Source organism: Pleurodeles waltl, chromosome 2_1, assembly GCF_031143425.1.
Source record: "Pleurodeles waltl isolate 20211129_DDA chromosome 2_1, aPleWal1.hap1.20221129, whole genome shotgun sequence".
In the NCBI taxonomy this organism is placed as follows: Eukaryota; Metazoa; Chordata; class Amphibia; order Caudata; family Salamandridae; genus Pleurodeles; species Pleurodeles waltl.
Window position 1 is genome coordinate 215,399,166 of NC_090438.1, and position 24,965 is coordinate 215,424,130.

Below are 24,965 nucleotides of genomic sequence, written 5' to 3' on the forward strand. Positions count from 1 at the left end.
AGGGAAAATGGCTTCAGCAGAGAAATACAGTGGGAATTTAGCCTCCTAGCTAAAGGTACTACTGGAAATAAACCATCTTATCAGAAATACACAAAATCTTTGGTAAAATCAATGAACCCCAACTAACGCAAAGACAATTACAACTGAAAACTGCCTCATCTGCAAGCAAAAAACGTCATTTTACATTACTTTTAATAATAATTATAACACAACAGAAAGGGGGTTTAGATCATCCCGTATAAGCCACTGCTGTGCCATTTATTTTCTAGGTCAGCCAACAGCACGCATAGAGTGGGGCAACGAGCCCGCTTCGGACAATGGCTTTGTTGTCAGTGCCATTCACATTTTAGAGCAGTCCATACGATAGCCATTGGGTGTACAAAGTGTCAGGCAGTGGGAGTGGGCGATTTTATAGTACTTTTTTTTTTATTTTAAAAAACTTTTACTACATTACATTAGAATCTGCAAAGGTGCATTAGCAGCAAAAATGTGCGTCTAGGCTACAACATAACCCCTTTCACATCCTGGGCAGCAGTGGTCTTGACCAGTGGGAGATGAGGAGCCCCATGAGGAGCCGGGGAAATGCCTGGTGGTGCCCGGGACCGATCTAGGCCGTTGGAGCCTCCTCCAGCTGCCGCTGAGCAGTTGTGGTTGTGCCTGTGGCTGGCCATTCAATCTGGTAGCTGGATGCGGCTGAGGTGTGGGATGAAACCGGACCTCTGAGCCTGGTGTCTGCTGTACGGACCGATGCGGAGTGCTGGGGTAAGAGGAAGCCCCGATGACAGAGTTATGAGGACTTGCTGTAGTTAGTGAGGGGCTGCCAGAGGCGCTGGGCCATGACTGGGCCCTTGACTGCTGCTGTGAGCCCGGAGTGGGCAGGCGGTCTGCGCCCCTGATGGCGGGAGCCCTGGGCACAGCAGACTATGTAAAGGCTAAGGAGACCTGATGCAATGGCAGCTGCAGTGCACAACGGCAGAGAAGGGACCTGGGACCCCACTAAAACAGGCAAGTGATTAGCTGGCACAGCAAGAAACAGCTAACTTGGTATGTTAAAGCAGCGGAGACGGCTCTGCTGCCTGAGACTGGCACTGGCGATTCGGGCGTAATTGACTGGGCCCCGCAAGGTGACCTTCTCATTTTTAAGGCGGGAAGGCCAGCTGTGTGTCGGGGACAGAATCATGGCATTCCTGTCCTCCTAAATTCACACTGGAACTACTGGGGGGGCAGTGGGTGTCTGAAGGCCCCTGCAGACCTAGAGTGACAGTTGGAGGGGGCCACTAAGGTCCCGCATTACTGACTGGGCAGCAGTGCCGGCCTTACACTTACTGTCATGCCTGATGCTGCTGATCTAGGCCATGAGAGCCCCCTCCAGGTGGCAGCTGTGGGAGGTGGAGGTGAAGGTCTGGTAGATTGAACATAGTGACTGTTCCTGCCCAGCGGGACTATCCATCTAGGCGAGGTAAGGAGCGGCTATCTGTCCCCACACTGGAAGGAGTGCAGGTGGCGGAGGAGGCTACTGCTACATGCTTGGCCACCATTATACTCCCGACTCGCACCTTCAATGAGAAGGCCGAGGTGCACTTGGAGGTCGCAAGGGGTACCGAGCACGAGCCTCTCCTCCGTTGATGGTTAATGGATCACAACATGAGCTCCAAATAAACTACATAACGCAGTACGTACTGACATGCTCCAGGTAGCAAGGGAAAAGACAACGGTTCTAAGTTGGCGCAAACAAATAAGATTGGCCAATACACGGTCCCGGGCCCTGGTCCACAAGGAACAATGCAGGAGGAGCAGCCCAGGCCCAGAAAGCAGTCACTAGCTATGGCAGAAATCCTGCCGGTCATACAGGACACCAGGGAGGGACTGGAATCGAAGTAAGACACCACAGCATTTGATGTCAATCACCTGTGCTTGGACTTGCGCAAGGTGGCTGAACGAGTGACAGGCGCTAAAGACTATATCACTACTCTTAAACAGAAAATCAAAACTCTCCAGGCCACTGCGGCGGGCCTCAAGTGCAGCGTATCACAAATAGAAGACCACTTGGGAGACACGGAGAGCACCTCTCTGCGAAATAATATACGCCTCATTGGCTTTCGAGGGTGAGCAAAAGGTCCCTAAGTGGAATTATTCATGGAGGACTGAATTGTGGAATTGTGGATACACTTAAACCCGAACATCTTACTCATTTTTTTCATGATTGACCGTGCACACCGTGCTTTGGCAGTGGTATCATGGTACCCCCATCCTAATTTTTTTCAGAATACACTTGCATGTTTCAGGATCTCCGCAAGAATTTTGTTCCAATTAAAAACAGCTTTGGGGACATCTTAAGTATAGTCTTATGTATCCAGCAAAGCTCAGAATATAACATAGAGGCAGAGTGGCTTGATATGCTGGGCATCGGACATGAGCATTGAACTTTAGAGTGGAGAGAACCAAGACAGCGGGGATTGGGCCGTTCTGACAGAAACAAGGCTAAGTCACAAAACCTCTCTAAGACTCCTGATGGGGCAACAGGAGGCCACTTCTTGGTCTGCCCAGGTGGAACACTACAGAATGATCCTACAGACATGCTAACCCAGAACTCCTTTTCCCAAATCTGAGAGGTGCCTGACACACTGAGTGATAGTATGAATGCTGGGTGACCAATTGAACTCTGGCTGGCATCACTGGGTTTGTAGAGGATGCCACGTGACGGACATGGAGTCCATGACCCGATTCGCCCCATTGCATTTTACTGTTCTTGGTATGCAGGTGTGGGGGTGAGTGGGCAGCCTTTTATGGACTAATGCTTATCACAAGAAACTGATTGTACTACCTGACTAATGTATGCTTATCTTGATTGCAATTTTCTTTTGACTTCACAGAAGAGAGAGGCCGAAAGCTCTATCTCTTTTGGATTGCTGAGAACCGGTCTTGCAATTCGTAGGGGCCCTGACTACTCAGGGGTATCTACAACCACAGTTCATTTTTAAAGTTTAGTTGGAGCTACCTGGGACGGGCAATTGTGGTGGGACTCAGAACCCTATTGGCCAAGGGTTGTATCAGGCTCCATCTGTTCTGCCTGGGGAAGGGACTTTAGGTGGCAATGTTGAGGAACATGTTGATACAAGTTTTGATCTTGAGTGGGGGGAGCTTCCATAGTCAATTGGTGCAGTAAGATAGATTACAGGCAGTTATTAGTCTTGCGAGGTCTTGAACTGTGCATACATGCCCATTATGAGAGACAAAGGGGATAAGTACGAATTCCTTACATGGAACGTAAGCGGCTTAAATAACCCCAAGAAAAGGAACAAGGTCTATGTATGCCTCAGGAGATATGGTGTGGATGTGGCATTTCTTCAAGAGACTCATGTCTGCGGGGACTGCATCTCATCCTTGAGAAGGAGGTGGCGGGGCAGATTTATGCCACATCCTACCAGGGTTATGCTCGCAGGATACTCATATGGGTAGTACCGAGGGTTAAAAAAAAAACACAGGTACAAGTGAACACTAAGAGGAGGTAGTCACGGGAATGCTAGATGGTCATGATCTCTGCTCAATCAATGTATATGTCTTAAATTTTGATGATGCACGTTTTTTGGCAGGGTGCTGGCGGCAACAAGGGTGCACTTCATGACTAAAGTGCTTCAACTGTGTGCTGGACAGTGGAATAGAGAGATCCCCCCCTGCTGACTACAATAAACCTAATATGACCGAGGCCCTTACACAGGTACAGGATTGGTTAGGCTCGCTGAGGTTGGGACTGGTCGACATTTGGGGAGCTCATCACCTGCACACTCAATAAAATTCGTGCTACACCCTAGCGTTGGGTACATATAGTAGACTCAACTACTTTCTTGTTCAATCCACGGCAGTACAGCGAGTAATGGATATGTTATATTTGGGACGCTGCTTCGCCGATCATTCCCCTCAGCTACTGGCATACTTGAATAACCGGACGCCATCTAAGATACCACTGTGGTGGTTCCACGTGGAGGCACTGATGGACCCAGTATTTCTTAACATATTAAGGGAAGCCATTGATCAACATTTTCATACTAACTGGGACAGTGCAAGCTGTAGGGCAATTGTGTGTAGTGCAATGAAGGTGGTCTTCCGAGGTGTGTGTATTGTGACATTGGTGGGCATCTGACAAATAGTGGAGAGGGAACTGACCCAGGAAGAGGTGGCATTGGCGAAATTAGAGTGGGTGCTGTCTGAAATGCTGGGAAACATGAATGACCGGGATAGACAGAGACATAGGGTATGTGAATCATGGGACCAGTTGGACAAACAAGATCGAACTATGAGCCGTCATATACAATACATGGAGGGGGACAAGGCGGGTCACCTACTGGTGTGCCTAATAAGGTCTGAGATCTTGATCTAACCTGTGCTGGCACTGAAAAACTGTGAGGCATGTAATGCCACCACTCAGCATGCACTAAATGTGGTCTTTGTAGATCATTTATGGGGTGTGTACATGGCGCCATTAATACAGACCTGGGCGAACTCTCCATATACTTAGCAGGACTACCACTGACACAAGACGACTGTGAGGCACTGGGGGCCCCACTGACTAAACAGAAGCAGCAGGGAGCGATCGATTCAATTAAAACTGCCAAATTAAATGGATGACGTGGGATATCAGAGTTTTATAATGTTTTTCGGGAACTTTAATAGGCAAACTCTTGCCAATATATGAGGCGGCTCTGGAGAAAAGGATACTGTGAGGCCCTAATAGTTCTGATACTGCAATGTGGCAAGGGCCCCTTGGAAGCAGGCTCCTATCGCCTGCTATCAATGTTGAATATAGACCAGAAGATTGCAGTATATTGGCAGCGAGACTGCTGCTGGATTTTCCGCATCTGATCCATGCAGATCACTCAGGTTTTTTCCCGTGTCAGAGTACCTTACACAATATCCGATGGTTGAAACATGTACTACATGCCCCAGATCTGGCAGATGATGTAGGAAAGTACCCTCTTTTTTGGCATGGTTACCCCCCACTTTTTGCCTGCTGTCAGTGTGTTTTGACTGTGTTCACTGAGGTCCTTCTAATCAGGACCCTAGTGACTGTGCTCTCTCCCACTAACTGTGGCTGCTCCTGACTTAGTACACCCCACAACTGGCATACTGGTGCCCCATGTAAGTCGCTAGCATACGGTACCTAGGTACCCACGGCATTGGGGCACCAGTGGTTCCCCATGGCCTGCAGCATGTATTATGCCACCCAAAGGAGCCCACGCAGCCTGCATGAAAAGGTGTATGCACCCTTTCACTACAGGTCACTGCACCAGGTCACTGTATGTCATCCCTATGGCAGGCCCTCCTAGCCCAGAGGGCAGGGTGCAGGTACCTGTGTTTGAGGGCACCCCTGCATGAGCAGAGGTGCCCTTACGAACTCCAGCTCCAATTTCCTGTACTTCGTAAGTGAAAGAAGCCATTTTACAAGTGTATTGGACACGTCAAAGCCTGTGTCCAGCTACATTATGGTAACTCCAAACCTGGGCATGTTTGGTATTGAATATGTCAGAATCATACCTCAATCCTGTTGCCAGTATTGGTTGTATGATTCCATGCATTCTGGGGGCTCCTTAGAGGACCCCCCAGCTTTGCTTCTACCAGTTTGCAGGGTTTTCCCAGGCAGTCTGCACTACTGCCATCCTACAGACAGGTTTCTGCCCTCCTGCTGCTTGACCAGCTCAAGCCCAGGAAGGCAGAACAAAGGATTTCCTTTGGGAGAGGGAGGCAACGCCCTCTCTTCCTTTGGAAATAAGTATTACATGGCTTGGGAGGGGTAGCCTCCCCAAGCCACTGGTATGCTTTGAAGGGCGCATCCGGTGCCCTCCTTGCATAAACCGGTTTGCACTAGTCCAGAGACAACCGGTCCCTGGTCTGGCGCAAAACTGGACAATGGAAAGGGGAGTGACCACTCCCCTGTCCATCACCACCCCAGAGGTAGTGCCCAGAGTTCCTCCAGGTGGCCCCTTTCCTGGGTTAATTAGGGTCTCCCTGTTGGGGTGGGTCCTCAGATACGATGTGCAAGATAGTTCATAAATTGTATTATTTTGTTAAAAAGCCTAGTTCATATATTTGAACAGCAGATGAATCGAATCCTCATTCCACCCTAATCCACTGCAGGCTCTTTTCAAATCCTGAATTTTTTTTATACCAATGCAGAGTAGGGCCCGGCATATGGAGGAACATATGAGAGTGTAGAGCATACAAAGTTGTCTCTTGCTACCAAAATTGCAATGTATGTTGGATGAGCGTTAGTTCAATTTACTGCTGAAAGGCAAAAACGTGTTTGCAGTTAACCCCTTTGCTGCTAGGCCTTTTTTTTGGCTATTTGGGGCAGTTCGCGATTAGGCCCTCATAACATTTTGTCCACATAAGCTACCCACACCAAATTTGCGTCCTTTTTTCCCCCAACATCCTAGGGATTCTAGAGGTACCCAGAGTTTGGGGGTTCCCCTGAAGGAGACCAAAATACAGCGAAAATTTCATTTCTTTAAAAACGAAATAGGGAAAAAGGGCTGCAGGAGAAAGCTTGTGGGTTTTTCCCTTGAAAATGGCATCAACAAATGGTTTGCGGTGCTAAAATCACCATCTTCCCAGCTTTCAGGAACAGGCAGACTTGAATCAGAAAACTGAATTTGTCAACACAATTTTGGGATTTTAGTGGGACATACCCAATTTTTACTATTTTTTGTGCTTTCATCCTCCTTTCAGTTAATGATGCTGGATCCCGGACAGCTAAACATTTCTGAAAAGTAGACAAAATTCTGAATTCAGCAAGGAGTCAGGTGTGTGGATCCTTCAAGATTTTCCTACAGAAAGTAACAGCTAAAATAAAATAAATGTTTTAAATTGAGGTAAAAAAAAAAAAAAAACAGCCATTTCTCTCCACGTTTTACTCTGTAACTTTTTCCTGCAATGTCACGTTTTCAAAATCAATATACCGTTAAGTCCGCTGGACTCTTCTGGTTGCGGGGATATAGAGGGCTTGTAGGTTTATCGAGAACCCTAGGTACCCACAGCCAATCAAGGAGCTTCATCCTGCAATGGGTTTTCATTGTATGTAGCAATTCATTTGGTGAAATATAAAGAGTGAAAAATAGGTATCAAGGAAACATTTGTATTTTCAAAATGGGCACAAGATAAGGTGTTGAGAAGCAGTGATTATTTGCACATCTCTGAATTCCGGAGTCCCCATATTAGCATGTGAATTACAGGACATTTCTCAAATAGACTTCTTTAACATTTGGAAGGGAAAAATGTAGCGAAAGACAAGGGACAATAATTTTCTATTCTGTGTTCCCCCAAGTTTCCCAATAAAAATGGTACCTCACTTGTGTGGGTAGGCCTAATGCCCGCGTCAGGTAACCCAACATGGACACATCACATTTTTACATTGAAATCTGACGTTTTTTGGAAAGTACAGAGCTGTGGATTTTGGACTCAGCCAGCACCTAGGGAAACCTAACCTGAGCATTTCTGAAAACTAGACACCTAGGGGAATCCAGGATGGGGTGACTTGTGGGGCTGTCACCAGGTTCTGTTACCCAGAATCCTCTGCAAACCTCAACATCTGGCAAATAAAAATAAAAACTTTTTCCTAACATTTTGCTGATAGAAAGTTCTGGAATCTGAGAGGAGCCACAAATTTCCTTCCACCGAGCATTCCCCCAAGTCTCCTGATAAAAATGATACCTCACTTGTGTGGGTAGGCCTGGTGCCCACGACAGGAAATGCCCCAAAACTCTATGTTGACACATCAAAATTATCAAATACAAAACTACCTGGTTTTGTGTTTGTGGAGGGGGAAAGGGGGGTAGGGGAAGAGGGCACCTGCGTTTTTGGTCCTGGGCTCAGCAGCCATCTAGGGACACCTACCAAACCCAGACATTTCTGAAAACTAGACACCTGAGGGAGTCCAGGGAGGTGTGACTTGCGTGGATCCCCCAGTGTTTTCTTACCCAGAATCCTCAGCAAACCCCAAATTTAGCTAAAAAAAATAATCACATTTTTCCACATTTGTTTGTGGGATCACCACACCAGCACAGATTTCCTACCACCCAACATTCCCCTCAGTCTCCTGATAAAAATGAAACCTCACTTGTGTAAGTGGGCCAAGTGCTGTGACAGGAAAGAGCCAAAAACATGTAGAAAATGAGGGGTAACCAAAGAAGGTGCAAAAGGGCAGTTTGAAAAAAAAAATGTATTTTTAGGCTGACAAGTGGGGCAGAATTTTTATTGGTATAGATGTAACAATGCTGGGTGGTAGGAATTTTGTGGAGTCCTGTAGATTCCGGAAGGTTCCATCACAAAAATGTAGGGAAAATGTGTGATTTCAAGGTAAGTTGGAAGTTTGCAGGGCATTGTGGGTAGGAAAAGTGTGTGGAGTGCATGTGAAGCACACCACCTTGGACTCACCCAGATGTTAAGTTTTCAGATGTGTCTAGGTCTCGTAGATTTTTCTATGTGGCAGTGTCCCAAAGTCCAAAAAGTGCAGCCCTCACCATTCCAAGTGGGATAATTTTGAGAGTAAGACAAGCTCTCATGGCCCAAATGTAAAACCAAAATCAAAAATAATCAAAATGCCCTCTTGCTTGCTGTGGGATAAGATGTTTTAGTATGCAGGGGGAGAGCTGAAAGTCTGTTACCCCCTTCAGTTGGGATGGTGGAATAACCATGCCCATACTGATTGGTAGCCACCAGCCCACTATTTTTCTTTTTTTTTTTATTCTCTGACAGGGACAGATTACATTTACATTAATAATAAAATATGTTATTTAATACCAGACTGTGGGTATTCAGCGTACATTTACTCAGACACACACACACAAATTAATGTAATCCATATAAAGTGTCCACACTCAACAGTTTCAGAACACTACAAAAGATGTTAACAGTCCTGCAGCCATGCTTGTTTGTGCTTGCCAAAACAAGAAAATTGAAGCTCTACAAAAAAATCTCATAGAGTACCATAGAATCACCTATAATAGACTGCTTGGCCTTTTCATCAACATGAGCAAAGGCAAAATTACATTACTTAGATGAGCAACTATACAGCTAGAAGAAACTGACAATGCACTTAATAGATTTGGCGAAAATATACACAGACTCCAAAACAAACACACTTTAAAATAATTCTGCTAACACTTAAGTATTAAAAATGAATAAATTGAAAATAAGTGCTACATACAGCAAGTACCTCCTCTTTCAGGATATTTTTATCATTTTCAGCTTCAATTCGTACTCGTACCACCCCCGACTTGTCCACAATTTCTTGAATTAGTTTCCCATTTTTTCCGATCACTTTTCCTAATGAAAAAGAACATAACTCAAAAGTTAACTTTAGCTACATAATTTAAGATATGTTAAGTAAATGTAGTAATAATTTCAGCACATCAGTGTCAAAATAATAAGCAAATTTGTTGGAAATCTGGAAATATAAAACTGCAGTACCATCTAGTAGGCAGGGGCAGAGCTTACTTGGCTCGAAGATGGGCACATAATCATTCACCTCATTCGGCTACATTTAGTATGGTATTTTAACTGTGGCCCGTGGTACAGGTCGTGACTTGATGCTCGCTGCACTGGGTGAAGATGTTGCTGTTCGATCATGCGGAAGCCAATTGTGCCTTTTTTCTGACCGAGCATATGACGGCTGTGGTGTATGGACAAGAATGTGACCTTTTTACTGTGGCTGGTTCGCGGTGCGCTTGGTCGCCATGCTCTGCCATAACAGCTATTGCCTTGCTAGGAGGTACGAGGATCCCTGTCTTGTGACAGAACAGCTTTCCCATGACCCTGACTGCAACTCCAAGACTGAGAGCAAGAAGTTCTCGATCAATGTTGCAGCCTTGAGCGTCACAACTGGTGGTAGCTGCACTGCAATGGCCGTAGCCAGAGGTATATTTTTAGGGGGGAATGGCCCTCAGCCATGATCAAACATTAAAGCTATGACTTTCAGGTGCATTCTTCCTCAAATACGGGTTTTAATTCAAAATATTAACCCCAAGAATATCATGGCACAAAAATATTGAGGACATACTATCGAAAGGTACGTGCATATATGGGGGTATAGATTTACTATTTCTAATTCCACGTCTACATACATTGAAGATATAGGTAGCATAGGTACATATTTGTGGAGTAAGACATAAGGAAAATGTCACTTACCCAGTGTACATCTGTTCGTGGCATTAGTCGCTGCAGATTCACATGCTGTGCACATCCCGCCATCTGGTGTTGGGCTCGGAGTGTTACAAGTTGTTTTTCTTCGAAGAAGTCTTTTCGAGTCACGAGACCGAGGGACTCCTCCCATTTCGACTCCATTGCGCATGGGCGTCGACTCCATCTTAGATTGTTTTCCCCACAGAGGGTGAGGTAGGAGTTGTGTATGCTAGTAATAGTGCCCATGCAATGGAGTGAATGCGTATGTACATAATAAAGTTTCAAGTAATCTATTTACAAATGTACAAATGTTTAAGATCTACTTCTAAACGGCTACAGGCTCCCGGGGAGGCGGGTGGGCGCATGTGAATCTGCAGCGACTAATGCCACGAACAGATGTACACTGGGTAATTGACATTTTCCGTTCGATGGCATGTGTAGCTGCAGATACACATGCTGTGCATAGACTAGTAAGCAGTTATCTCCCCAAAAGCGTGTTTCAGCCTGTAGGAGATGAAGTAGTTTAGAATAATGTTCTTAGTACAGCTTGACCTACTGTTGCTTGTTGTGCAGTTAGCACATCTACACAGTAGTGCTTGGTAAATGTATGAGGCGTAGACCATGTCACTGCCTTACATATTTCGTTCATTGGAATATTTCCTAGAAAGGCCATGGTAGCACCTTTCTTTCTGGTTGAGTGTGCCTTTGGTGTAATAGGCAGTTCTCTTTTAGCTTTAAGATAGCAGGTTTGAAGGCACCTAACTATCCATCTAGCAATGCCTTGTTTTGAAATTGGATTTCCTGTATGAGGTTTTTGAAAGGCAATAAATAGTTGTTTTGTCTTTCGAATTAGTTTTGTTCTGTCAATGTAGTACATTAGTGCTCTCTTGATGTCTAATGTATGTAGTGCTCTTTCAGCTACAGAATCTGGCTGTGGGAAGAACACTGGTAATTCTACCGTTTGATTCAAGTGGAACGGTGAGATTACTTTTGGTAAAAATTTGGGATTTGTTCGTAGAACAACTTTATTTTTGTGTATTTGAATAAATGGTTCTTGAATGGTAAACGCTTGAATTTCACTCACTCTTCTTAGAGATGTGATGGCAATTAAAAATGCAACTTTCCACGTTAAGTATTGCATTTCACAAGAGTGCATGGGCTCAAAAGGTGGGCCCATGAGTCGTGTTAAGACAATGTTGAGGTTCCATGAAGGAACTGGTGGCGTTCTTGGTGGTATAATTCTCTTTAGGCCTTCCATAAACACTTTTATGACTGGTATCCTAAATAATGAAGTTGAGTGCGTAATTTGCAGGTAGGCTGAAATTGCAGCAAGATGTATTTTTATGGAAGAGAAAGCTAGTTTTGCTTTTTGCAGATGTAGTAAGTATCCTACTATATCTTTTGTAGATGCGTGTAAGGGTTGAATTTGATTATTATGGCAGTAATAGACAAATCTTTTCCATTTATTTGCATAGCAGTGTCTAGTGGTAGGCTTTCTAGCCTGTTTTAGGACCTCCATACATTCTTGTGTGAGGTGTAAGTGTCCGAATTCTAGGATTTCAGAAGCCAAATTGCTAGATTCAGCGATGCTGGATTTGGATGCCTGATCTGTTGTTTGTGTTGTGTTAGCAGATCTGGTCTGTTTGGTAGTTTGACATGAGGTACTACTGACAGGTCTAGTAGTGTGGTGTACCAAGGTTGCCTTGCCAATGTTGGTGCTATTAGTATGAGTTTGAGTTTGTTTTGACTCAACTTGTTTACTAGATATGGAAGGAGTGGGAGAGGGGGAAAAGCGTAAGCAAATATCCCTGACCAGTTCATCCATAGCGCATTGCCCTGAGACTGATGTTGTGGGTACCTGGATGCGAAGTTTTGGCATTTTTAGTTTTCCTTCGTTGCAAATAGATCTATTTGTGGTGTTCCCCAAATTTGGAAGTAAGTGTTCAGTATTTGGGGATGAATCTCCCATTCGTGGATCTGTTGGTGATCCCGTGAGAGATTGTCTGCTAACTGATTCTGAATTCCTGGAATAAATTGTGCTATTAGGCGAATGTGGTTGTGAATCGCCCAATGCCATATTTTCTGTGTTAGGAGACACAACTGTGTTGAGTGTGTCCCTCCTTGTTTGTTTAGGTAGTACATTGTTGTCATGTTGTCTGTTTTGACAAGAATGTATTTGTGGGTTATCATGGGTTGAAATGCTTAAAGCGCTAGAAATACCGCTAACAGTTCTAGGTGATTTATATGTAACTGTTTTTGCTGCATGTTCCATTGTCCTTGGATGCTGTGTTGATTGAGGTGTGCTCCCCACCCTGTCATGGAAGCATCTGTTATCACGTATTGTGGCACTGGGTCTTGGAAAGGCCGCCCTTGGTTTAAATTTATACTGTTCCACCACTGAAGCGAGATGTATGTTTGGCAGTCTATCAACAGATGATCTAGAAGCTGACCCTGTGCTTGTGACCATTGTGATGCTAGGCACTGTTGTAAGGGCCGCATGTGTAATCTTGCATTTGGGACAATGGCTATGCATGAGGACATCATGCCTAGTAGTTTCAGTATTATTTTGACTTGTACTTTTTGTTTTGGATACAAGGTTTGCATTACATTGTGAAATGCTTGTACTCTTTGTGGACTTGGAGTAGCAATCCCTTTTGCTGTGTTGATTGTTGCTCCTAAGTATTGCTGTGTTTGGCACGGCTGCAGGTGTGACTTTGCGTAGTTGATTGAGAAACCTAGTTTGTGTAGGGTTTCTATGACATATTTTGTGTGTTGTGAACACCGTTTTAGTGTATTGGTTTTGATTAACCAATCGTCTAGGTATGGGAACACATGTATTTGCTGCCTTCTGATAGTTGCAGCTACTACTGCCAGGCATTTTGTAAAAACCCTTGGCGCAGTTGTTATTCCAAATGGCAAGACTTTGAATTGGTAATGTAGCCCTTGGAATACAAACCTTAGGTACTTTCTGTGTGAAGGATGTATTGATATATGGAAATATGCATCCTTTAGGTCTAGTGTTGTCATGTAGTCTTGTTGTTTGAGCAGTGGGATTACGTCTTGTAGAGTAACCATGTGAAAATGGTCTGATTTAATGTAGGTATTTAATGTTCTGAGATCTAGTATCGGTCTCAGGCTCTTGTCCTTTTTGGGTATCAGGAAGTACAGTGAGTAAACTCCTGTGTTTAATTGATCTTTTGGTACTAATTCCATTGCTTCTTTCTGGAGCAATGCCTCAACTTCTAGTCCTAGAAGATCTAGATGTTGTTTTGACATATTGTGTGTTTTCGGTGGGACGTTTGGAGGGAATTTGAGAAATTCTATGCAATAACCATGCTGGATAATTGCTAAGACCCAAGTGTCTGTTGTTATTTCCTCCCAATGTGTGTAAAACTTGTTTAGTCTCCCCCCCACAGGTGTTATGTGTTGGGGATTTGTGACCTTGAAGTCACTGTTTGTTTTGAGGAGTTTTGGGACTTTGGAACTTTCCTCTGTTTCTTTGAAACTGTCCTCCTCTATATTGTCCCCGAAAACCTCCCCGCTGATACTGGCTTTGGTAAGTGGGCTTTGTTTGTGAGGTTGTGGCTTCTGTGGTTTGCCCTCGAAACCCCCGTCGAAATTGTGTTTTCCGAAATGTGCCTCTGCTCTGAGGGGAGTAGAGGGCGCCCATGGCTTTGGCCGTGTCAGTGTCTTTTTTAAGTTTTTCAATTGCAGTGTCCACTTCCGGCCCAAACAACTGCTGTCCGTTGAATGGCATATTCAGCACAGCTTGCTGTATCTCTGGTTTAAATCCTGATATATGCAGCCATGCATGCCTCCTTATCGTTACTGCTGTGTTGACAGTTCTAGCAGCTGTGTCTGCAGCATCCATTGCTGATCGAATTTGATTATTGGAGATATTTTGTCCCTCTTCGACCACTTGCTGCACTCTTTTTTTAAACTCCTTTGGCAAGTGTTCAATAAGGTGTTGCATCTCGTCCCAATGGGCCCTATCATATCTGGCTAGCAAAGCTTGCGAATTTGCAATACGCCACTGGTTTGCTGCCTGTGCCGCCACCCTTTTGCCTGCCGCGTCGAATTTTCTACTCTCTTTATCTGGAGGTGGCGCGTCTCCTGAGGTATGAGAGTTGGCTCTTTTGCGCGCTGCTCCAACTACAACAGAATCTGGTGATAGCTGTTGTGTGATGTACACTGGGTCTGTTGGTGGCGGTTTATATTTTTTATCTACTCTTGGAGTAATGGCTCTCCCTTTGACAGGCTCTTCAAACACCTGCTTGGAGTGTTTTAGCATTCCGGGCAACATTGGCAGACTTTGATATTGACTGTGCGTAGACGACAGTGTATTAAAAAGGAAGTCATCTTCAATGGGTTCTGAGTGAAGGCTGACATTGTGAAATGCTGCTGCCCTTGATACCACTTGAACGTAGCCTGTACTATCCTCAGGTGGCGAGGGTCTTGTTGGATAGCACTGAGGACTATTGTCTGACACTGGTGCGTCGTAAAGGTCCCATGCGTCAGGATCATCTTGACTCATCCCCGTATGTGTTGGGGATTGCATCATTGGTGGAGTGGCTACCGGTGAAAGTTGTGGAGAGTGATGTGGGGATGGTGGTGGTGTTATTTGTTTAGCCACTTTTGCTTGTGGCTGTTTGTCCTTGTCCTTGTTTTGGAAGGCAAGTTTTCGTTTCATTCTGATTGGGGGAAGAGTGCTGATCTTCCCTGTATCTTTTTGAATAAAGAGCCGCCTTTGCGTGTGATCTGGCTCTATTGTTTGTGATTCCTCTTCAAATCTGTGTGTCTTCATTTGAGAGGACAGTCCTTGTTCCTCTGAATAGGAACTAATTTTCGGTTCGGATGCCGGATGTTTCGGCACCAAAACCTTTTCTGCTGCTTTTTTCGGCTCCGACAAAATCTTTTTTCTTTTCGGCGTCGTGTCCTCTCGGTGCCGACCAACTTCGGTGCCGCTGTCTCGGTGCCGAATCTTTTCGGAGCCACTCTCTCGGGCCCGAGATTGCTGCGTGCCTGTATCTCGACCGGAGTCGGATGACTTCGACACCAGCTCGCCCTTTTTCGGTGCCGATGGACGGTCACCTACTTTTCGGGTTAAGCCATGGCCTGTTGGCGGTGGCGTCCCCTGGGCTTTGGCAGTCTTTTCGTGAGTTTTTTGTTTCGACGTCTTACTCACGGTTTTCGGCGTTTCTTCGGGATCGACCTCCTCCGAGTCCGATTCCTGGATGGAGAATGTTTCTTCCTCCTCCTCGAAACACCCTTGTCCAGTTGGCACTGACGCCATTTGCAGTCTTCTTGCTCTTCGGTCCCTGAGTGTCTTCCTCGACCGAAACGCTTGACAGGCCTCACAAGTATCCTCCCTGTGTTCCGGTGACAAACACAAGTTACAGACCAGGTGTTGATCTGTATATGGATACTTGCTATGGCATTTTGGACAGAAGCGGAATGGGGTCCGTTCCATCAGCCTTGAAGAGACACGTGGCCGGGCCGACCAGGCCCCGACGGAAATCAAAAAAAACCCCGAAGGGCCACCGGAGCTCTTCTTAATTCGGTGTCGATCTGTTGTAACTAACCCGATACCGAACGCAAACAATACCGACGATTTTTCCGAGATTCTAACTAACTTTACGACACAAAACACGGAGCGAAAAGGAACACGTCCGAACCCGATGGCGGAAAAAAAACAATCTAAGATGGAGTCGACGCCCATGCGCAATGGAGTCGAAATGGGAGGAGTCCCTCGGTCTCGTGACTCGAAAAGACTTCTTTGAAGAAAAACAACTTGTAACACTCCGAGCCCAACACCAGATGGCGGGATGTGCACAGCATGTGTATCTGCAGCTACACATGCCATCGAACAAAATGTTTACTTATTTGCCTGTCAGTTTTTTTGATTTGATATCCTGTCCTCGATAATCGTTCCATCGATATTCTACTTTTGATAACGTATTATTCTATGTGAAGAAATATGTGGATTTTTTTTAAAGTAAATATTTAAGCACTCTCAATCAACTTTCCATAGTCCAACTTTAAACCCTATCACATCTGATTTAAGATAGAGGGGTGTAGAAATGAAAGACAGAGAAACTCACAACTTTGAATATTTTTTAAACTGTTTTGTGAAATGCAAAGATTATGAAGTTGCTTTTAAAAACAAAAAAAGGTGGCCTCAACTTGGAGCCCCACTGCCACATTCCTTTTAATTGGTTGTTTTAGCCTTCAAAGTCAAGATTTGTTTTTTGCTGGAGGATGACCTACCTGGGACATTCTGCATCAGGAAATCATCACACTTGGAAGGGTTGAAAGGATAAATTAGGAAACTTCATCTGCTTCATAAAGTGTTGCGTTCATAAGGGAAATTTTTATTTAACTCGCCATTAATTTAAAATTACTTTACAGAAATCTTAGAGCATATCCCTCAATAATATTTTAGGAAAACAGTGGCAAACAGTGTTTTAAACATGCTTGGTCTGTAACAATATTGAAAACTGAATAGAATTTAGATATCATTTTACAGGTGTAGTTGGAAGGACTTACAGTGAATTGGACTACAAGATAGTGATAAAAAGATGGGCAGTTCTATTTCGTTTGATCAAAAGCACGAGTCAAACCAGCGTGGACTTGAAGCGGGCACAGAAATTAGCAAACACCCCTCATAGTTACAGGTTGTGCAAAAGGTGCTGTACAAAAGGAGACTTTGCTAGTCATCGACCAGCTAAAAGAATTCATGGTAAAGGATAGTCAATTGTGTAAGTCCGGGATGGATCCATTTCAGGCCTGTGGCCTGGGTGAGGAAATGAGTTCCATCTCCAGGTAGAAGAGCTGTAGATGGGCTGGCAGTATTCTCCCTAAGGCCGGTGAGGTGATTTCATGGTTTGCATCTAGCATACATGACCCTGCTCTGTGATAACATCTCTCTTTGATACTGCTTGCATAGCACTTCCTATTTGGATGGTAACGAGTCTTCCACTTCCAGAATTATGGACATTCTTCGCACTTTCACATGCAATTGTCTCCTTGTTTAGAATCGAATCCTCAAGGTGGCATACTTTATGTGGTTAACTTTGCTTGGACGAGAACAAACTTTTCTGAGTGATGAATATAGAAAGCACGGAAGTCTGTCATGTGTACTAGAAATGTAAATGATTTAAATGCAGAGTGATTGTTCGGCATTATTACAGGTACATATTCAAGTCAAATTTCATGTTACAGAACAGTTAAGAGACTGTCATATGTAAATGTACACTAGAAAGCCAAATCATCTCCTAAATAGATATCTCTGTAAGCAGGCTGCACTTTCCAGTAACTATACCAGCAAATGGAGACAAGATTGATATGCATTAAAAGAGTAGCCATCATCATTTTTCAACAAGGATATACACAAATAACAAGAGAGTGCCATTGTTAAGTGATTTTCAAAACAAAATGTCGATCATTTAACAAAGGTTATACCCTATTAGAACATTAATGGCCACTATCCAATGTGATTTCTGGATCTTGCACTAAGATCCCTTTCCTAGAACCTCTTCTCTCTATTTTCTTTTCTATCTCCTCTGTACTTCTCAATAGTTTCTATTCTCCCTCTAGCCTTTTTATCCGTAGACCATGTCAATCAATCAATCAATCAGTCTATTTGTAAAGCGCGCTACTCACCCGGAGGGTCTCAAGGCGCTAGGGGAAGGGGGGACCGCTACTGCTCGAATAGCCAGGTCTTGAGATGCTTCCTGAAGGAAAGGTGATCTTGGGTAAGACGGAGGTGGATGGGGAGGGAGTTCCATGTCTTGGCTGCCAGGTAGGAGAAGGATCTTCCTCCCATGGTGGCTCTTCGAATGCGTGGAACAGCGGCGAGGGCGTGGCTGGAAGAACGTAGCTGGCGGGTGGGAGTGTAGAAGGTCAGGCGGTTGTTGAGGTACCTGGGGCCCAGGTCGTGGAGGGCTTTGTGTGCGTGGGTGAGGAGTCGGAACGTGATTCTCTTGCTGACGGGGAGCCAGTGGAGGTCTTTCAGGTGTCCGGAGATGTGGCTGTGACGGGGGATGACCAGGATGAGTCGCGCGGAGGCGTTCTGGATGCGTTGGAGTCTTTTCTGTAGTTTGACTGTGGTTCCGGTGTAGAGGGTGTTACCGTAGTCCAAACGGCTGGGGACCAATGCCTGGGTGACCGTTTTCCTGGTTTCGGTGGGGATCCATCGGAAGATCTTTCGGAGCATGCGTAGGATGTTGAAGCATGATGATGAGACGGCGTTGACTTGTCTGGTCATCGAAAGGGAGGAGTCCAGGATGAAGCCCAGGTTGCGTGCGTGGTCTGTTGGTTTGGGCGCGCTGCCCAGGGCGGGGGGCCACCAGGAGTCGTCCCATGTATGGCAACTGAAACATTCTCTTGACTGTGCATGGTCATTAGCAGCACCTGGCACCTTTCTTTATCCACTGTGCTTTTCGCTGTACCCAATCCCAGAAATGTGGCATTCTGTGGGGCCTCCTGGGAATTAATGAATGAATGGGCCTCCTAGAATGAGAAATCCCTACGTTGGTGCAATGTGACCATCCTATCCCTGCAGCTTGTTGTCAATTATTGTTGGACAGGACATCTGGCTGCATGTTTTTGGGTAGGTTTTAACTGCTTTAGGTCAGACATGATCCATTGATGTCCATCACACAACCTTCACAGTGATGTGGACTTCAATGGGTCGTTAACAGTACTGGAAAAGCAAATATTTCAGGTAAACATTTACCAGAAACATTTTCTGTTCTGAAATCAAGGTTGGAATGCAAAAGAAATGCTTTCCAGAAATCCTGAGTTTGATGTTTTTATTTTGTTGTCTTACAAGGCACGCTGTGTGAACTGAAGTTACACAACAAAACAAAAGTGAAAGCAGACCTTGCTTACGCAATCTGTGGAATTCAGAAATGTTTTACCACACAGCATTTCTACACTAATCCCAATACCAATAATAACCCACTTTATGTAACTGGTCAATCGCTGTTGATAGGAAAGCCTCCCAAAGCCCAGTAAGGAACAAGGAAACCACTCATATAGCAGAATGTGAAGTTCATGAAAGTTGCAGGCTTAAGAACAGCATGACTCAATGCCCTGTACAGTTGTGCAATCTTTTCACACAGCAAATTCTTGTTTAATACACTATATGTAAAAGGAATTCTGCTAATGCCTACTGGGTTCTTAGCCTCTCTTCTGTGACTGTGAACTAGTGTTGGTACCAACTTTCCACAGATAAATTAAAATGTAGCCGCAACCACTAACACTAGTAGATAATGGGTCTTGTTTGCTCTGCCCACAAGTGTGTTCCACCATGTTGTTTGTTTCCTTCGGAATGAGAGATAGTTTGGGAAGTGGGGGATGGAGTATTTCTTTACTATGATTTGGGGTTTGCAGTGTGGGAGGTGGGTGTAGGGGGTTGAGTTTTGTTGTGCAGTGCTTAGTGCTTTGCTGTAAATGGTGGCTTGATGCTGCCATATTTGATTAAATTGTTATTTTTTGTGTTATGGCTACAGCTAAATTTACTCTACGACTACATGGAACATCTGGGTACTAAACGATCTTAGGAAGGAACGCAAGATCCCCAGTTATTTGAAGAGACATTCAGTAGCTGGTGCATTGCTTCTAGAACACATCGAATCCCAAGTATCACTAGACGTTTCACATAAACTGAAGGGGGAAAGCTATGGAGCACTCTTTAATTCTCCTGCCAGAGATGTGCTGCTCTGGATTAGGAAGGGTTGCAGAAGTTGTATTTTAAAACAATTACTGATCCAGAAGAAAGATAAGTGTTGGAAATGGCCTACTATTTTCATGACTCTGTTTTTGTTAATGTTAGGAATATGGGCACTTTACCATTGGTAAACAGTGCTAAAATGCATGTGATCTCTCCTCTAAACATGGCAACATTGGCTTAACCACAACTGGCATATTTAATGTTCTTTTAAGTCCCTAGTAAAGTGTGCTACATGCACCCAGGGCCTGTAAATTAAATGCTATTAGTGGGCCTGCAGCAATGATTGAGCTCCCACTACAGTAGCACTTTAAACAGGTTTCAGGCCACTGCAGAGCCTGGGTGTGCAGTTTTAAACTGTCACTTCAACCTGGCAAGTGCAACTACTTTCCAGACCCAAACCTTTCTTGCTATTACAGGTAATTCACCCCTAAGATAGGCCCTAGTTAGCCCCAAGGGCAGGGTGCAGTGTATATAAAAAGCTAGATATGTACTTCTAAGTTTAACATATCCAAGTAGTGAAAAACTGCAAAATTAATTGTTCACTATTGCAAGGACAATCTCTCCCATAGAATAACATTGGGACTACCTTAAAACATATTTTTAGTTTAACTCCCAACTGAGTAAAGATCGAAATGTAGAGTTTGGTGTCTCTGGACTCGCAATAAATAATCACAACTCCTGGTAAAGTCAGATTTTAAACTTTAAGTCTGAAAGTACCACTTTTAGAAAGTAGGCATTTTCTCACTTTAAACATTCTGTGCCTCTGCCTGCTTCTGAATACACATCTGGGTTGGGTGACAGCTGGGCTTTGTGCATTTCCTCTAGACAGCCACGCACTATTTGAGTTTAGGTATGACTTGATGGAATTAATGGTCCATAAACTGGTTTGATTGGGGTGCGGAGCTTAGCACTGCCTCACTTACACCTAAATAGGGCTGTGCCTCTCTCCACACAAAGGGCTACATAAACCCCTATAAAGTGTCTGGAGTCAGGGAAGGAAGGAGAGGGATCATGTGGACTTCAAAGGAAGGCTTGGAAGTTTCTTCCAACTTCCAGAACCAGGGTACCAAAGTATAAATACTGGTCCCTAACCCCCACCAAATCAGATTCTACTAGAACCAAGGAGGCTTTGCCAGGATGAAGAACGGCTGTGTTAACAGGAGAAACTCCCACTCTGCAACTGCATTGCTGTGTTGGTCTGCTGCTATTGTAGGAGGGACTGACACTTTGCAACTAGCTCTGCTGCGTTGGCCTACTGCTGTTGCTATAGGTGGGCCTGTTGCTTCTGTCCCACAGTGAGAAGGCTAGAACTTGTCACTACATCCTAGCAACCAAGAATCTCTGAAAGCTTGCTGGAGTGCCACCTGTTCTTTTGTATTCACAGGGAGTCAAAGACTGGTGCAAATCACATGCTACGGCACCTGAACTCTGTCATCTGTGAGTCTACCCTGCCAATTGGTAGCACCCCTGTCCTGGACCCATGGAAGTGGGCCTAAGGTGCTCTGCATTCTGTGCTTTTCATCAGAACTGCAGCAAACCAACGTGAAGCCCTACAAAGCAACCCCGCGCAGACTGCGCACCAGGATTTAAGGTACTGTATTCAGCGCCCCCCACTATGTGCCTGTAGACAACCTGCACTCTTTGACATCCAGCCTGAACTTGTGAATCTGTCCAGCTAACCACCATTGGCACTTTGCGCTTCTATGCCCTATTTTCACCTAAATCTTTAAAATTGCATTTTTCAGGATCTACTAATTGGATTTTTGTCATTTTGGTCTTGTTTTAATTAGATGAATATTAACTATGTTTCTAAAATGGTGGTGAGTCTTTTTGTGGTGCCTTTCACTGTGTTATGGTAAATAATTGTTAATCAAATACTTTACACATTGTCTTCTAAGTTAAGATTGCCTCCTATGTGCCAAGCTACCAGAGGGTGAGCACAGGTTAATTTAGGATGTGTGTCTGACTTACCCGGACTAGGACTGTGGTCCCTACTCGGATAGGGTGCGTACCTCTGCAAATCAGAGACCCAATTTCCAACAATAAGTAATTACCAGATGTTTGCTGGATGGGAAAAGTATTGCTTGTTTGTATCTGCAGACACAGATTTGATATTCCACATTTTTATCATGCAGTACAATGCACTGACATTTGGTTTCAATGCTGCATAGTTGTCTGCAGGAGAAATTTTAATTGTGTCTTAGACCTATAGCTTATAACTTATAGATCAACAGGCTCTCCCAAACGACAGTCCATGGCAGTGCATGCTATATGCCGTATAACGTAGCAGGAACAGATAGTAAATATCTGGAGACATAGAAACCTACATAGCACCAAATTCACATTCTATTCTACTGTCCATGAAATGTATTCCAAAATAATCGCCATGGTAAATGGTAACATTTGTTCAGAGATAAGCACACCAAATGGGGATTAGCCTTTTAGGGTTCATGCTTGAACATCCTGCAGCGTAAGTTAGGTACTCACTTCTTAGCTGAGGAGGAAAAATCCTCAATACCACGGACATGTCCGTAAATAGTACTGAGGTGTCTTTTCATATAGTGAGACAGAGATACTCAGGAGGACCCGAAAATTAGTGCTTGACCAAACGTTGGAGGCGACATGTCGCATAGGTTCACATTATCCTACTGAGACTACTACATTTGGGTGCCAGAATCACCTGGACTGTGGAGGACTGAGTCTGATCCTGCACCATGTGACACCTGTCGGCCTAATCCAGGTTTGTTCCAGCTAACTAGTAGTGCCTCATCTCCACCCAAAAGCAGGGATGATTGGGGCAGCCGGGTGGATGACATACATGACTCCTCATGGGAATCGTGGTCACTCAGATCTCATCCATTTTTCTCAGTTACATTAGTCTCACATATGCAAGGACAATCAGAGGCAGAGTAAAGTTCAATAAGGTTTCATTAAAGTAACTGCATCTTAGATAATAAAGCATGTACTGCAATGACTAGGACGATGAAGCACAATAAGATTAAAATTGTGACAAGGAGAGTAAAACACAAGAATAAAGCTACCATACTGTAACTAAGGTTTGTAAGGATAGTTCTTATCTAAGCTATGTTAGAGCACAGCATGTTAAGCTCTAATTCTGCCTTTCAGGTTCCCCCTGAGAAGACATCATCCCTCATACCTGAGCAAGAGGCCTCAAGTCTACATAAGCAGCTGTAGCGAAGCAATCGGTAATCAGCATACGGTTGTGGTCATCTAGCTGGAATCTCCATCTAACGTACATGGGTCAAAGTAGTGTTTTTATAATAAAACATCTGATGTTCCAAGAAAGGATCCCCACGTAAGAGTGTGTATGTTTCTGTGAACATTGGAGACAAAGCATACCACTTTTGCCGGTAACCTATCTTACTGCAGCTTTGAGAAAAGCACAGAGGGAGAGAAATGTCTTGTTTAAGAACGCAGTGCTGAGCTAGGCGAAGAAAAGCTAGATAAATAAAACAAGACCGTGAATGTGGCTAATGTTAAAATAATAAAACAAACCTGAATAAATTATATCTAGGTTAAAGTGCACAGTGGCAGGCCTAGTTTGCTAAACAAACGTGTATAAAACTATAGCTAAAATGGCTACACAACACACCTATAGGTGAGGCACCCTGTACTAAGTCCGGGCAACCCTTAGTGATAAGTGTATGAGGTTCCAGATAACCAGATCGCTCAGAGGGAAAGCTGTGGAGAGCAGCTTAGGCTTATCCAGGAGGGTATAAAGCAGTTGCTAATACCACACAAGTCAGTCAGTGATGTACACACAGGAGAGAACCACAGCAGTGTTAGAAAAACAATCTATATGTATTGTAACACACACACACACTAGAACTAACTTTGGTATATTTCCTCACTGGAGATATGATCTTACAAAAATATACTTAGAAAAAAGTATGTATTAGGATATGGCTAAGAGAGCCTTAACTTCCTCTCAGAGAAGTGCCAAGTGATCATCCGATTGTAGGACTGTAGCATGAATGGAGGGGTAGTGTTAAAGGGGAGGGAGTAGCCCATTCGAATTGTGTGCAAAACCTACTTGTCTGACGTGATGGATTGCCAGTGAAGCAGGTGATGGCGGATTCGGCCTCTGACTGGTCCCTGGTGGGGAAGAGTCAGACTAAGAGGGTGTGGAGGCAGCTGCAGAGGAGGGGACAGTGGACAGACCAAACTGCTGGCTCCCTGATCTATGAGGGCAGTGGATCCCACGCCCCTGGCAACGCAGAGGCTGGGAAGCATGAGCGGCATTGTAGCTGGACAGGAACAGACATGGCTGGGTGCCTCTTCCATAGCTAGGAAAGGGGCGAAAAGCAGACTGAGGGGGGGACAAGGGGCCACCATGAGGCCCCAGGACCTGGCCGTAGCATGAGAATCCTTGAAGCTCTTGAGCATCCAGTCTGCTTTTTCTCCAGAGAGACGGGTGCGATCAAAGGGCATGTCCATAAGGTTGGCTTGGACATCCCCAGAAAAGCCAGACATCCTCAACCAACCAGGCATGACGCCTCAGGCCACTGTCAATGCAACCGCTCTGCCAAGCGAGTTAGTTGTGTCTAAACCACATTGGATTGTGCACTTTGCTGCGTCTCTCCCATCAGCAACTGCTTGGGAAAGTACAGTCCGGGCCTCCTCTGGGACCTGTGCCAGCACTTGCACAACCGAATCCCACAGCATATGGGAACAAGGGCACAAAAGGCATGGGGTATGCATGGACTGCAATGCTAGATTGGCAAAAGTAAACATCTTCTTTCCAAGTCTGTCCAGCCTCTGCGAGGTAGAGGCTTCGATGACCAATCTCTCAGGGGTAGGGTGTTGCATAAGGAAACTTGGGTTGCCCATAGCAGGGCAATGGTGGCAGGCAATTGTCCTGTTCACAGGAGCCCCTGTGCTGGGTTTGGACCTGGTACTAAGTAGGACATCCGTAAGGGCTTCAGTGAAGGGGAGCAGGGGTTCAGAGGATGAAGCTCCTTGTTGAAGCACTTTTGTCAGGAGGTTAGTCCTGACTGTCACCAAATGCAACTCAAGGTCCAGGACCACTGCCACT

General features: G+C 44.8%; 1 protein-coding gene across 2 annotated transcripts in view; it reads right to left on the minus strand.

The window, feature by feature from the left end:
- FMR1 (fragile X messenger ribonucleoprotein 1) overlaps positions 1-24,965 on the minus strand; it is a 385,399-nt gene that overhangs the window by 193,948 nt on the left and 166,486 nt on the right. Inside the window, exon 10 of one of the 2 annotated variants that reach the window (XM_069212420.1) lies at positions 9,209-9,318. In XM_069212420.1, the coding sequence (XP_069068521.1) occupies positions 9,209-9,318 (110 nt within the window). Of the gene's footprint in view, positions 1-9,199; positions 9,319-24,965 lie in introns of both variants that reach the window. The other variant, XM_069212419.1, reaches the window with a different exon arrangement.